At 37.9% G+C, this 14,322-nt stretch overlaps 1 protein-coding gene across 1 annotated transcript; it reads left to right on the top strand.

The window, feature by feature from the left end:
* The first annotated feature begins 2,260 nt into the window (after positions 1-2,260).
* LOC132599121 (9-divinyl ether synthase) lies at positions 2,261-4,411 on the top strand. Its single transcript, XM_060312345.1, has 2 exons — positions 2,261-3,191; positions 3,773-4,411. Exons 1-2 carry the CDS (start codon positions 2,305-2,307, stop codon positions 4,317-4,319), a joined length of 1,434 nt encoding a protein of 477 aa, XP_060168328.1. The 5' UTR covers positions 2,261-2,304; the 3' UTR covers positions 4,320-4,411.
* Positions 4,412-14,322: the final 9,911 nt, after the last annotated feature.

The raw sequence follows: 14,322 nt of genomic DNA on the forward strand, positions 1-14,322 counted from the left end.
TCGATATATTAGCATGAGATATCTTTAGATTTTAGAAGTCACGTGCTTAAGTTTAATTTATTTCTTTCGAAATCTGGTTATAAAATGACATATAAGGGTGTAAGAATATCTCGTGTATTTGTGACATATGTGGTTTGGTAGACTGGTAGTTCTGATCATGAGCTGCTATGTGAATTACTTGGATATTATGCTGAAATTTTCTTTTAATGCTTCATAAATCAGTGGTTGAGTTGAAAGGGCTCATTTTATTTTTGGTTCTTTCTATTTCTATGGGAATAAGCATATGTAGTAGGGACCATGATTTAGCAAGTATATTCCTTTACGTGCCTGATGCACATGACAAAGTTTAAAGAATCATTCTCTGTTTAAGTTCTTTCTTTTTGTAAACATGTTTAGAATTATCCCCTTTATTAGGAAAAAAAGAAAGAAAGATGTTTGTGAAGGGTACTGCAGTGGTAAAATCTAACTCGAGCATGACTTCTTCCAGTAAAATATGAGCTTGAGACTTTTTCGAATGTACAAGCCATGAGTTGTTGTACTTTTCTCTCCTCACTGTATGTGTACATCTCTGTATGAGATAAATTTGGATTTCCAACTTCTAACTTTATCTTCTCTTTCTTTTCTTTGTTTGCATGTACACCGGAGTCGAAGAGTCTTACTTTAAGACTCGACGTCACCTTGCAAGGGCCTGAAACGTGCATCTGCTTCTCATTCATTTCTCTCGCCCTCTCTCGAAATGCAGTCGAGCATAAAGAAAAGGGAAGCGAGAGGAAATCCGGAACCTCCATTGTTTCTTAAGTCGCTCCTTTCATCCTCTCAACAAATGCATTCGGATAGAAACTAGAAATGAGCACCACATTCTTTAACTTGTTTTCTGAGGATTAATTCGTTGTTTGGTTTTCTTATATGTGCTTGTTTATTTGACTTATTTAAGATTATCAGCCTTAGAATATTAAAACCTTTAGAGGGGGTGGTTGGGACATTATTTCAGCGAGTCCGAAAGTAATTTCTTTCTTTTTATGAAGCTATAATCTATTGCACTCTTTTGAGCAATTCAACTCAGATTTTCATGAATCCGAAAGAGTAAAAAATAGCTATAGACATTAACAGAGACTTTAAAAGTTCTTTTTTTAGAAACCAGTTTGTTCTTTTCAAATGGAAATAATCGTTCTTTTCGTTTCGGTTTTCTCTTTTCCTCAAATAAAATACTTTCAAACATTTTGAATTCATAATTGAGCAGGCCATAGAGTTTCTTTAAATTTGATTCACTCTTCAAGATCGACATGTCATATATTTTGTTTCGTTTACAGTTTTGCACTTTGATTAGTACATCTTAAGTTAGTTAATCACTGTAGTCTTCTAAAATTATTTTGGCACGTAGTTATAATAAGTAGTCATAACCTTTCAGTAATATATTTTAATTCGTATTATTAATTAACCTAAGTCCGGTCGGTTAACCATTGTTAATGGGTCTTAAAGGATGCCTAATACCTTCCCTTTAGACTAATTGAACCCTTACCTAGAATCTCAAGTTTCGTAGACCTTAAACAGAGCTAACTCTAAATATAACTTTAATAAACTTTAGGTGTCCTAATTCACCATAAATAATTAGGTGGCGACTCCTTAAAAACAACAAACAAAAAACAGGAATCTCCAATACGTCATACTTCTAAATTTTAACTCTCCGGGGTAAAAATGGGGTGTGACAGTAGTATATATAAGTTATACATATATATAAGTATATACTTATAATATATATTAAGTTATACATATATATGTATACGAAAAGCACTATTCTGTATTGCTGACATGCTATTAGCCTGTTAGTCAGTAAATATTTAAACTTTAATTATAAAGTTGTATAACATATGCAAATATACCTACAATATACTAATAAATACTATAATATATATATATAATACAAAAAAAAAAAAGTTTTAACCACTCCAAACCGGACCGGTTCCGGTTTGGAGTTTCAAACCGGTAAACCGGAACCGGTTAAGTGGTTCCAGTTTTTTAACCGGAACCGGCCGGTTCCCTAACCGGTTACCGGTCCGGTTCCGGTTGCAACCGGTTGCCAGGCTTAAGTTACTTGAATAACTCAACGTTCTTCAGCCGCCGGTACGTAAATTGTTGTTACGTTGTACTAATTAGAATAGTAAAATTCCCTGTTGACTGACTAAAACGTTTGACAATATTACTTCTTAATCCTATAAATACTCTAGCCAGCATGTTACAATAAACTCACTAAACCAAAATACATACATAAAACACAAGCACCAAAACCTCAAAAGAATCAAAACAATGTCAACCTCCTTAGAATCATCAAATCTTCCGGTTCGAGAAATTCCAGGGGACTATGGTTTCCCTATCATTAGTGCCATTAAAGATCGATACGATTATTTCTATAACCAAGGTGAAGATGCTTGGTTTCATGGCAAAGCTGAAAAATACAAATCCACTGTTGTCAAAATTAACATGGCACCAGGCCCATTCACCTCTACAGATTATAAATTAGTAGCCTTTCTTGATGCCACCAGTTTTGTTTACATGTTTGATAATTCCCTTATAGACAAAACTGATACTCTTGGTGGTACATTTAAGCCCGGTAAAGAATACTACGGTGGTTATCGCCCCGTTTCATTCGTTGACACTTCTGACCCGAACCATGCAGCACTAAAAGGCTACATTCTTTCTTCGTTCGCAAAGCGACATAACTTATTCATTCCTCTTTTTCGAAACTCTTTGTCTGATCACCTCTTTAATAATCTTGAAAAACAGGTCTCCGAACAAGGGAAGTCGGATTTTAATGCCTTGCTTCCTAATATGACGTTCGGTTTTATTTTTCGATTGCTTTGTGATCAAACTAATCCAACTGATACTGTTCTTGCCGATCAAGGACCGGTTCATCTTCGCCAATGGCTTTTACCTCAGCTCATGCCATCCTTGAGCGCGAGGAAACTTCCCAATTTTATAGAAGATTTGATCTTCCATAATTTTCTGATACCATTTGGTTTCGTGAAAAAAGATTACAACAAGCTTGTTGATGCATTTAGCAAGAATGCAGTATCCATGTTGGATGAAGCTGAGAAGCTTGGGATCAAAAGAGAGGAAGCTGTCCATAACATGCTTTTTCTCGTGGGGATCAATATGTTCGCTGGCTTGAATGCTTTCTTCCCTCATCTCATCAGGTTAGTGTCGGAATTAGACTTATGTTAATTGGTTATAGCTTGAATATGAGATAAAATTATACGCCTCGATGCAAAGTAATAAATAAATAAATCAATATGAGCTTTAATCCTAATGATTATATGTAGAATAAATAAAGATCATAACTTGATTATGTGTGGGATAAGAACAAGTACGCTTCTCAATAAATAGAGGCCAACCCTTCCCTAGTTACAGAAGAATAACCTTGGCTTATTATGCGTGGGATGAAAAGAACGTGGTAACTTGTAGTCAGGGTAGATGTATCTCATGCATGTTGACCTAGTAGCTTTTAATCAAAATCAATATATGTTTTAGAATGCTCATTAAGAAACTATAATTAATAAATCCCTCACCCAGTAGATCAAATAAGCTGCAGTAGAATCCCGAACTTGGACGATTGGACCCACATAATTTCAAATTCTGGATTAATTGCCTTCGCTTATAGTTGCGCAAGTTGATCTCAGACTTAATCGTCGATTACTGTCACCGTCATTGCTGAATCATGGAGTCATATATAAATATCTTACATGATTATTTTTCTTCTCTCATCATATCTTATCAGGTTTGTGGGCGAAGCGGGCCCTAGTCTGCACACTCGACTAGCTAACGAAATCAGGACAGCTATTAAGGAAGAAGGGGGAGCAGTGACATTATCAGCCATCAACAAGATGAATTTGGTCAAGTCCGTAGTCTACGAAACGTTGAGGCTTCGCCCACCCGTACCATTACAGTACGGTAAGGCGAAGAAAGACTTCATGGTCCAGAGCCATGATGCATCTTACAAGATCAATAAAGGACAATTCGTCGTAGGATATCAACCCATGGCTAGTAGGGACCCCAAAATTTTCGTGAACCCGGACGATTTTGTCCCTGATAGGTTCATGGGTGATGGTGAGAAAATGCTCAAACATGTTTTATGGTCTAATGGAAGGGAAACAGAGAATCCAGCACCAGAAAATAAGCAATGTGCAGGGAAAGACTTGGTGCACCTATTGGGTAGGTTAATATTGGTGGAGTTCTTTATGAGATATGATACGTTCACCGTGGAAATTACACCCCTCTTTCGTGCACCAAATGTTGCGATCAAGACATTAACTAAAGCAAGTTGATAAATTTTTTAATGTGTTGGGAGTTTTATTGAAGTTGTCAAAGTGTGTGTGCATTCATTGGGTCTTTTTAATTGCTTAGTTGATGAATTTTATTAATTTGTATTCTATTTATTTCCTTTTTATTTACTTGTTTTTTATAATTCAAATGAATAAATGTTGATTACAGATTGAGTCAAAAGAATTAAAAATTACAAGTTGCATGTAGTGTATATATTTATGTGCCTGTCCACTAGAAAGATTGTTAATTGTTAGTTAACTTATTGTTAGGACAGGCATCACCTTCTCTTTGCTTATCCCATTATAATAATGATCATCATTATTTTAATTATAACAAAAATTATCACTATTATTAAAGTTCTGACTCCCTCTATGTTATTTCCCTCTTTCTTTTTCATCTAAACTACTAGTCATAAAGACGAATGTTTCTAAATAGTACTAGTAAATACGCAAGGAGCATGCCCTTTTTTTGAAAAAAAAAAAGTCTAACGTGCTCATCCTCTATCAAACTTACTCAAGGGACTTTTTTGTTTTTTTGTTTTTTTTGTTTTTTTAATTCATCATTCATCAAGTTGTAAAGCTAACGCACGCGTTGTGGGTGGTTACTCAAGGGACATGCATTTGACAAAGAGTTAAATAACCCAAGCAACCACATCGGACCCAAAATAAAGTATTTCCAACAAATAATAATTATCACGGTTAAAGCTCCAACAGATGGAGACAATAATTAGTCTATCGGACCCGAAAAAAAATTAGTCTAATAGAGTGTTAGACATAGCTACTCATGATCTCATCATAAAGAAATTCGGAAAGTCTCCTTCATCTTTCATTCAACCCAAAGAAAGTACAGAAAATTTGCAAAAGATAACTTAGACCAACCAAGCGTCAGCTACCTACGGTGTAGTACTCGTCTTTGAGCTTGTGATTGTATTGTATCCCCCACTGTATTGCCGAGTCCGGAACCAAAATGCCTTAAAAAAAAATATTTTGAACCAAAATACCCCAACAAAAAAAAATGTTACCATACTACCTTTAAATACTGCGCTATAGCACTTGACGGAGACGGAGCCGTTAAGTGCTATAACGCAGTAAAATACTGCGCTATCTAAAAGTGTCTCTCACCTGTAGCGCATTATTTTACTGCGTTATAGGAGTCCCCCATTTCTCACCCTGTTTACGTAGTTTAGCCGTATATTAATCATGTTTTGAGATTCCGAAACTTCAATATTTTATATAGAACTCTAGTTATATTTGTACGATTAATAAAATAGGCTCAACACATCAAGAATACGCAATACTTTGGATTGTCATTTTCGTGGTTGAAAAGTGCTCGAAGTCCTTTTTTATGTCAAGACTTGTAGTCATTAGCTTTAAGTTATTTATCTTTTAGGGTTTCGTCTTAGTTTTTAATTAATGCTAAACTTTATTTCGTATGTGTCACGTTTTTTTTTATTATCAATTTAGGATGTGAAACTATAAACAATAATAAAGACTAAGATAATATTTATAAATATGCAAAAAATATATAATATTTACGATAAATTGTACAACACGAATGTATATACACTATCGAGGATGGGTCCCACATGTAGTATGCCGGAGACTATCCCTGGGCCTAAGGCTTATGCCATCCCCACTGCCCTCGCCATCGTCTCCATCGCCCTTTTTCCTCTTAATAATCGGGCGCTCCAAGTCATGATCATCTCCTCTTCCCCTAGCCCTTGCGCCCTTAACTAGAACGTGCTTCTTTTTGGGATCTTGTCCCGCTGGCAAGCTCAGAACTTCAGGCTGAGCTGGGTCTGGAAACTTGACCTCTTCCTCGTCGGGAGTCGCCACCGCAGGCGCCGAAGGATGAACCTGAAAAGTATATAAATATTAGTACCATTTCATATTTATATTGAATACATTAACTGTTATACCCCATTTTAACCGGGTTAAATTAGAGTACAACATATTGAAGATTCCTATATTGCTTTGTTTTAAGGAGTCGCCACCTAATTGATTTTAAGGTGAATTAGGGCACCTAATTATTAACTAAGGTAAAGCTAACTAAACCTCCGTTAATAGTCTACTTAACCAGTGCGATTCTAGGTAAGGGTTCTAGATTATCCTAAAGGGAAGGGGTTAGGCATCCTTTAGGATCCGTTAACTACGGTTAACCGGCCAAACTTAGGTTACTTAATTCTAAGGTCTAAAATTTAAGAAAATAGCTTTGAGAAAAAGATAACTTATAACTAACAAAGTTTAAAACATGATTATATGAATGATGCACTCTATATGGTGAAAATAAGTATTTAATGTTCAGAGCGGTAATCCTAAACGATAAAATCTACCCCTTTCTAATCCTACGTTATCGTGAACAACCCAAACAAAGATGAGATATAATATCAAAAAAAAAAAAACACACACACACAAGTAAATCGAAGGAAGATGATGATGATTCCAAGTGCGGGTATATCTAGTCTCATCTTGAGACTCCACCTTGCGAGAGTCCCGATTTAAGACTCCATTTGCTCCCAAAGTGTACATGCAAAAGAAAAAGGAGATAAAGAATTGAGTATTAAAAAAACAAGAGTTCTAACAAGATGCTTGCTTGCTTAAACATCGTACTTTGGTTTATGTTTTACAAATAGTTTAAAATGACTAGTAAAGCCAAGCTTCAAAACAGTCCCTAACTCTTTAATTTGAAATCTAGGAATTTATTTCTTGCTCAAAGAACTTGTCGAGTCCCATTGTTTCAAAGATAGCATACGCAGCTAAGAGCCACACGAAGGGCTTAACAAAGCAGCAAATAGTAATCAGGAAAGTCCACCAATCCTCTTTCTTAGACGCATAACCAATAAACCGAAGATACAGGCCAAGTAAGGGACAAGCAAGACATTAAGAGATAGCATAGAACAACTTCTGGAAATCTGATTCCCCTTAAACATACAGAATTAGTTTTCACTCTTACAAATCCTACTTTTACTCCTCGGATGTAGAAACAGTGGAAGGACGAGATCCTTTATAAATAAAGAATTTGTTCATATAGGCTTGAGCTAAAACATGCAGTTGAAGGAGGTTTAAACCAGGCAAACATACAGTCATGCTTAATTATAAAATAACTCATCGTATAAGGCTTCAATGGATTAAGCTAACTTAGGCAGGCTAGATGATTCAAATACTGAGCAAAACAGAAAGGGTCTCTCTCTTTCGACTGCGATCACAGTTTCGGCAAACAAATCAAAGTAAGGTATATCATCTTTATTAAAACAGATCAAGCTAAACATGATACAATTCTTCAACAAATGAAACAAAGAGATTTACACTGGTATAGCAACTAGTCCGCTAACCATATAAAACATCCAGCGATGAATAAGAACCAAGACATTCAAACATGCATAGCTAAATAAGATCAATCTATTTAAGAGTTAAATAACAGGGGCTTAGACCATGTTAAACTAACTTAACATATCAAGCAGACTTAATCATCCTACATAAGAACATTATTGACATGATTAGCATGTTTAATAACTAGGTGAATTCTTTCCCATAATCCTATTCCTTTTAACTAAATCGAACTGAACACGATTATGATTCGCACACAGAACCCGACTGTCCTAACACGTATGCAGGTACTGAATACACAAATCCATAGAGGCAGTAAAATAAACCAACACAGGATAAACACACCTAAAATAAAATAAAAAGACGCGAAAGGGAAAGGAGAATCACCTGCTTCGAGTGCAGCGAAATGGGGTGCGGGGGGTTTCAGATTTACCTCGAAAGACTCCAAATCCGAGCTTGCGAGGCTCGGGTTCACAGCAACAACAGAGCAAACGAAAAGCAGAAAAAAAAATTTGTTTTAGTATTTTTTGACTCGATATTCAGAAATAGAGCTGATGTACTAATATTGCTTAGGGGATTTTTTGCCACTGGAAAAACACTTTTTTTTGTAAAGGATTTTTGCGATTCCCAGGCTCTCCGAAAACCTCTCTCAAACGATTCAATCCGCCACTATTTATAGGTTTTTTCTTTGTGTTGAAAAAAAAAAGGAGGAGCGGGAGAGAGAGAAGAGCGGGGGACAAAGGGAAGTGGGGGACAGCGGGGAACAGGGAGAAGTGGGGGGCGATGAGGGAGAGAAGAGGGAGAGAAGAGAGGAAGGGAAAGAGGGAGACGAACAGGGTGGGGTGCGGTGGAGATGACAAAAAGGAACCCTAGTGGTTCCTTTTTGTTCAAATGGGAATTGGGCCGTCGGGTCGGGTAATGTTTAAACGGGTATGGGCTGATTTGGGCTGGTAAACTAAAATGTGGGCTGGTCTGAAAAATTGGATTGATAAATCAAAATATGGGCTTCTAAATTTAAATACAAGACCTATTTGAATTAACTTTATACTAATATGTGCTAAAGTATTACCTAATATAAAAATATGTATTTATTAATGCTCAGGTAATAAAATTCTAAGACGCCGTAATAACTGTGCGATAATGTCAGTAAATAATGTTATTATTTAACTGCGCAAAAAATAATGCGATGCGTGTGCATAAGGTGGTAAAAATGCTGAAATGGTTACAATGCAACTTATAATAATACTGGTAATAATGATAATAAAATAATAACAATAATAATAATAATAGTAATAGTAATAATAATAATAATAATAAGTAACAAAATAATAACAGCTGGTGACTGCAATAGAGTAACGAAACGCCGGTATTAATAAAAGCTAATGATTATAGTAAAAAATGCAAATAATTATTTTTTAAAGTTGCCAAAATATTAGAAGCGAAAAATAGGTATTTCGGAGGAAAGGTGGGACAAAATTGGGTGTCAACAACTTGTCCCTCTTTGCTCGGTAATGATGAAAGAATTTTCGGGCAAAGACGTTAACTTAGTAGCCTATTTTGTCCCGGCTAAAGGATTTTGGAGGACTAAGGGTAAAGAAAAATTTGAGAGGATTACGGCCGAACCCCGGTCTCCAAGTTGCCTACATATCTTGGGCTGCATGAGAATCAGGCCGTGTGTAGTTCTGGGATGACTACGACCCCTATGAATAACAAATCCCGATTGGTGCGAATCTTTGCAAAATATTGTCCCAGTGTCGAATTATGATGGCACTGGGTATTATGGTAGAACTCAAAAATTCTGCTGGAATGTGAGCGAGATATTTGGAGTTGGAGGCGAGTGTTCGGGGTAGATCTTTGACCCTTGTCAAGAAATCTGCTTTCCTTCCCGACGCATTGCCCCAGTTCGCTGCCGAAGAAATAGTTCCACGTTGCGCTAAAGCTCCTGCGAAACTTTAAACTAGATAAAAATAATCAGTAAAAATAAATATCGAAATAAAGCGATGCAAAATAAACCCATAAAAACTACAGTGATTAAAATGACAGGTGCGGTGCGATGTGTCTGTGAGCATACGCAGAGCATTTGCAAATAATAAAACAATGCAGGTGCGGTGCGGTGCGTCTGCGAGCATACGCAGAGCATTTGAAGGCAATGCAGGTGCGGTGCGATGCGTCTGCGAGCATACGCAGGGCATTTGAAAATAATAAAGCAATGCAGGTGCGGTGCGGTGCGTCTGCGAGCATACGCAGAGCATTTGAAGGCAATGCAAGTGCGGTGCGTCTACGAGCATACGCAGGGCATTTGAAAATAATAAAGCAATGCAGGTGCGGTGCGGTGCGTCTGCGAGCATACGCAGGGCATTTGAAAATAATAAAGCAATGCGGGTGCGGTGCAATGCATCTGCGAGCATACGCAGGGCATTTGAAAATAATAAAGCAATGCGGGTGCGGTGCAATGCATCTGCGAGCATACGCAGAGCATATGAAAATAATAAAGCAATGCAGGTGCGGTGCAATGCATCTGCGAGCATACGCAGAGCATTTGAAAATAATAAAGCAATGCAGGTGCGGTGCAATGCGTCTGCGAGCATTCGCAGAGCATTTGAAAATAATAAAGCAATGCAGGTGCGGTGCGATGCGTCTGCGAGCATTCGCAGGGCATTTGAAAGTAATAATGCAATGCATGTATGATGCGGGGCATTTGAAAGAAATAGTGCATGTGCAGTGGTTCGTACAAAACATTTTAGACAAAAAGTTGTGCAAATGCGAGATTAGTACGCAATATTTGAGATAAATGTTACGCAAGTGCGAGGTCAGTACAAAATATTTGAGATAAAAGTAGTACTAGTGCGAGATTTAGTACAAAATATTTGAGATAAAAGTAGTACTAGTGCGAGATTAGTATAAAATATTTGAGATAAAAGTAGTACTAGTGCGAGATTAGTACAAAATATTTGAGATAAGAGTAGTGTTAGTGCGAGATTAGTACAAAAATTATTCAAGGTAAAAGTAGTGCGAATGCAAGTGCAACATCAGTGCGCTTTTGTAAAACTTAGCATGTCCAATTTTAAGGAAGACATGTCCCAAATAAATTAATCAAGTCCTATTATAAGGCGGACGAACCCAAATAAAATGATTAAGTCCTATTGTAAGGCGGACAAACCTAATAACGTCGCGTCCCATTTTAAGGGGAGGCAAATCCAAATGAATAATGAAGTCCTATTATAAGGTGGACAAACCTAAATGAATAATGAAGTCCTATTATAAGATGGACAAACCTAAATGAATAATGAAGTCCTATTATAAGGTGGACAAACCTAGATGAATAATGAAGTCCTATTGTAAGGTGGACAAACCTAAGATGTTCAATTAAAGGCGAACAAGCCTAACATGTTCAATTAAAGGCGAACAAGCCTAAAATGTCCAATTAAAGGCGGATGAGCCTAAAATGTCCTATTAAAAGCGGACTAGCCTAAATGCGGTGCTTTTGTGAATAATGATGTTGTGCCTTTGCAGGGCATTTGAAAGTAATAATGCAATGTAGGTGCTGTGCTTTTGCAGTGCGGGACATTTGAAAGCAGTAGTGCATATGCAGTGCGGGGCATTTAAAGCAATAGTGCATATATGGTGCGGGGAATTTAAAGCAATAGTGCATATGCAGTGCGGGGTTTTTGAAGCAAAGCATTTGAAAGCGATAGGAAATATTTGTGCATCAATACGTTTGAAAAATTATCTGTAAGACTCGAGCATTAATTTTGTTGCAAATCTCGAAAATTATTGATACTCGAGAGGCATAATTGTTATAAGAAAATTCAAACCGTTCAACACACGATCCTTGCAAGGCTGCAACATTATTACATTCCAGCTTCCGCAACTTGGAAATCTGCATCCAAAGAAAATTTGTAAGTTTTTTTTGGGGGGGTTGATTCGCGTTGACTTTGAAGATCTGGCGCTTCATGCTTCCAACTTCGTCTGGACTTGTAAACTCCGCCCATTTCTAAGTCTTGGCTAACTGGGACTGTGACACACTGTGAAACAAAGCGAGCATCCTTTCTCCAAAGTCTTCTTTTTGCCTGATGACTCTGTTGGCCATATACTCTTTCATGTTTCTCGATATCGCTTGCGATGATGCCCCCTAAAAATTGTCCCAATTACTGGCATAGGAGAGTGTCGTTTTGCGATGATGCCCCTTAAAACTGTCTCAGTTTCTGGTATAGGAGGATATTGAGCTTTTGCGGTGATGCCCTTAAAATTTGTCCCAGTTTCTGGTATAGGAGGATGTTGAGCTTTTGCGAATGACGAGACCGAGCCTGACATAGGCTGCCTACGTATCCCACTGAGGGAATCAGGTCAAGCGTAGTTCAAATTACAAGGCAGAATAAAATTGAGATAGAAGACGGTGCTCAGTCCTTATGCAAAAGCATCAAGAGGGCGGTGCTCAGCCCGTGCAACAGATAAAAGGCGGTGCTCAGCCTTATGCAGAAACGTCAAGAGGGCGGTGCTCAGCCCATGCAACAGATTGAAGGCGGTGCTCAGCCTTATGCAGAAACATCAAGAGGGCGGTGCTCAGCCCATGCAACATATAAAAAGGCGGCGCTCAGCCTTTTGCAGAAATTCCAAAGGGGCGGTGCACAGCCCATGCAACATATAAAAGGCGGTGCTCAGCCTTATGCAGAAATTTCAAAAGGGCGGTGCTCAGCCCATGCAACATATAAAGGCGGACGAGCCTAAAATGTCCTATTGAAGGCGGACTAGCCTAAAATGTTCAATTAAAGGCGAACAAGCCTAATATGTCTAATTAAAGGCGAACAAGCCTAAAATGTCCAATTAAAGGCGGACAAGCCTATAATGTCCAATTAAAGGCGGACAAGCCTATAATGTCCTATTAAAGGCGGACTAGCCTAAATGCGGTGCTTGATTTATGTTTACTAAAATTAGTGCGGAGTGAAGAGCTTGATGCGATGCTTGAGTAGTAGCGAACATTCATATGCGGTGAGATGAGCTTGACGCAGTGCGTAACTTGCAGCAGCAAATATTCATGATGCAGTGCTGATGATTTGGGGATCTTCTACCCTGCCAAAATTTACATCTAAAAATTTCCTGCACTCAAAGAAATTTGTGAGTTTCAAATTTAATCAGTATTAAGTTGGCTTTGCCCTTTGCTTTATCTGAATCTTGCAATTGCCGACTTGATACTGTGTGATATCCTTCAAGAATAGCTAAAATATGCCCCTGCGTTACTCAAAGAAAACTTGTTAGTGTAAAATAAAATGGTTGCCTTGCATTGAACACTGAAGCTTTGGCATTGAATCTGCATTTCTCGTGGTGATGGCATTGCGACAAATCTGGTGACGCTAATATATTGCTCGGGATTTCGATTCATGCTTTTGTCGAATAATGATAGGCCATTTTCAAAGCTGCCCCAGTGTTGCTTTATGGGGAAGATGGAATTTTTCACTATATTAAGACCGTGTCCAAGAATGGACTTCCTACTTATCCCGAAGGAATCAGGTCAAAAGTAGTTCTTACAAAGCTTTAGCAAAAATTACAAGAAGGAAAGCTGATCATGAGGCAAGTGGGTGGAGAATGCTAGTGACAGTAGATCCTTTCAATCATCTTACTTAGTTCCACGCTTCCTTTTCAAATGTCTCGGTGCCAATTTTGATGGATCACCGGTAACAATAATTGCATTTTCAACTGGAGGGCCATTATTGTCGCATAATTTATTTTGTTGCACGCTTATCTTATCCTTTTCAATCATTAAAGGATCTTATGCTTAAGTGTCGGGCAATTTTCTGTGTCATGACCTGGAATATTAGAGTGGTAAGCACAACTCTTGGACCAATCAAAATCTGGCGGTAGGCTTTTAGGGATCCATCCTTTCTTTGGCTTCAGGAGTCCATTGGCTTTCATTCTCTCAAATATGCTGGTTAATGACTCTTCAAAAGGAGTAAAAGTGCGGAATTTTACCTGCTCTGACTGTCGTAAAATAGACTGTGCTTGATCGGGTTGATATTGAAAGCCTCGTTGGTGAAGAGATATATAATCACGCGAAACTTGATGGTTCTGTCGTGATTGCGGCTGATGTGTAGACCTGACAGCTGAGTCGGTTTCTCTCTTTTTGCCTGGCAAGTTGTTGAATGTCTCAGCTTGAAAAGTTTCTTGTACTGATGAAGTGTCAACAATTCTTCTTGCTCGAATGCCCGCTTCTACTTGCTTTCCAATTTGAATTAGATCAGAAAAGTCACGTAACCGCGCACATAAAAACTTTTCATAATATATGCCCTTTTGCATTTGGATGAAAGTTGAAATCAACTCATTCTCGGGCAACGGAGGGCATATTTTTTAAGCTTCCAATCTCCATCGGATGGCATATCCCTGAAAAGACTCATGTGGTATTCTTTCTATCTCACGCATATCATAAAGATTTGGACTAACCCTGATGTTAAACTTGAATTGTTCTATAAAGTCGCGGGCCATGTCCTCCCATGTGTGTCATTTGCGAAAATCTTGTTCTGCGTACCAATCTAATGCTAACCCTGATAGGCTCTGAATGAACAATTTCATTCGTATGGCTTCCTTTTGTCCAATTCCCATTAATCTGCTACAATAGTCCCTCAAGTGCGTAACAGGATTTCCTCTGCCATTGAAGGTGTTGAATTTTGGCACTTTGAATCCTGGC

The sequence above is a fragment of the Lycium barbarum genome, chromosome 6 (genome assembly GCF_019175385.1).
Source record: "Lycium barbarum isolate Lr01 chromosome 6, ASM1917538v2, whole genome shotgun sequence".
Taxonomy (NCBI): Eukaryota; Viridiplantae; Streptophyta; class Magnoliopsida; order Solanales; family Solanaceae; genus Lycium; species Lycium barbarum.

What these genes read in the sequence shown, in the direction of transcription:
- LOC132599121 (XM_060312345.1), top strand. Translation starts at nt 2,305, where the DNA reads ATGTCAACCTCCTTAGAATCATCAAATCTTCCGGTTCGAGAAATTCCA. An exon ending in TTCTTCCCTCATCTCATCAG is followed by an intron (nt 3,192 to 3,772) that starts GTTAGTGTCGGA and finishes ATATCTTATCAG; the next exon opens with GTTTGTGGGCGAAGCGGGCC.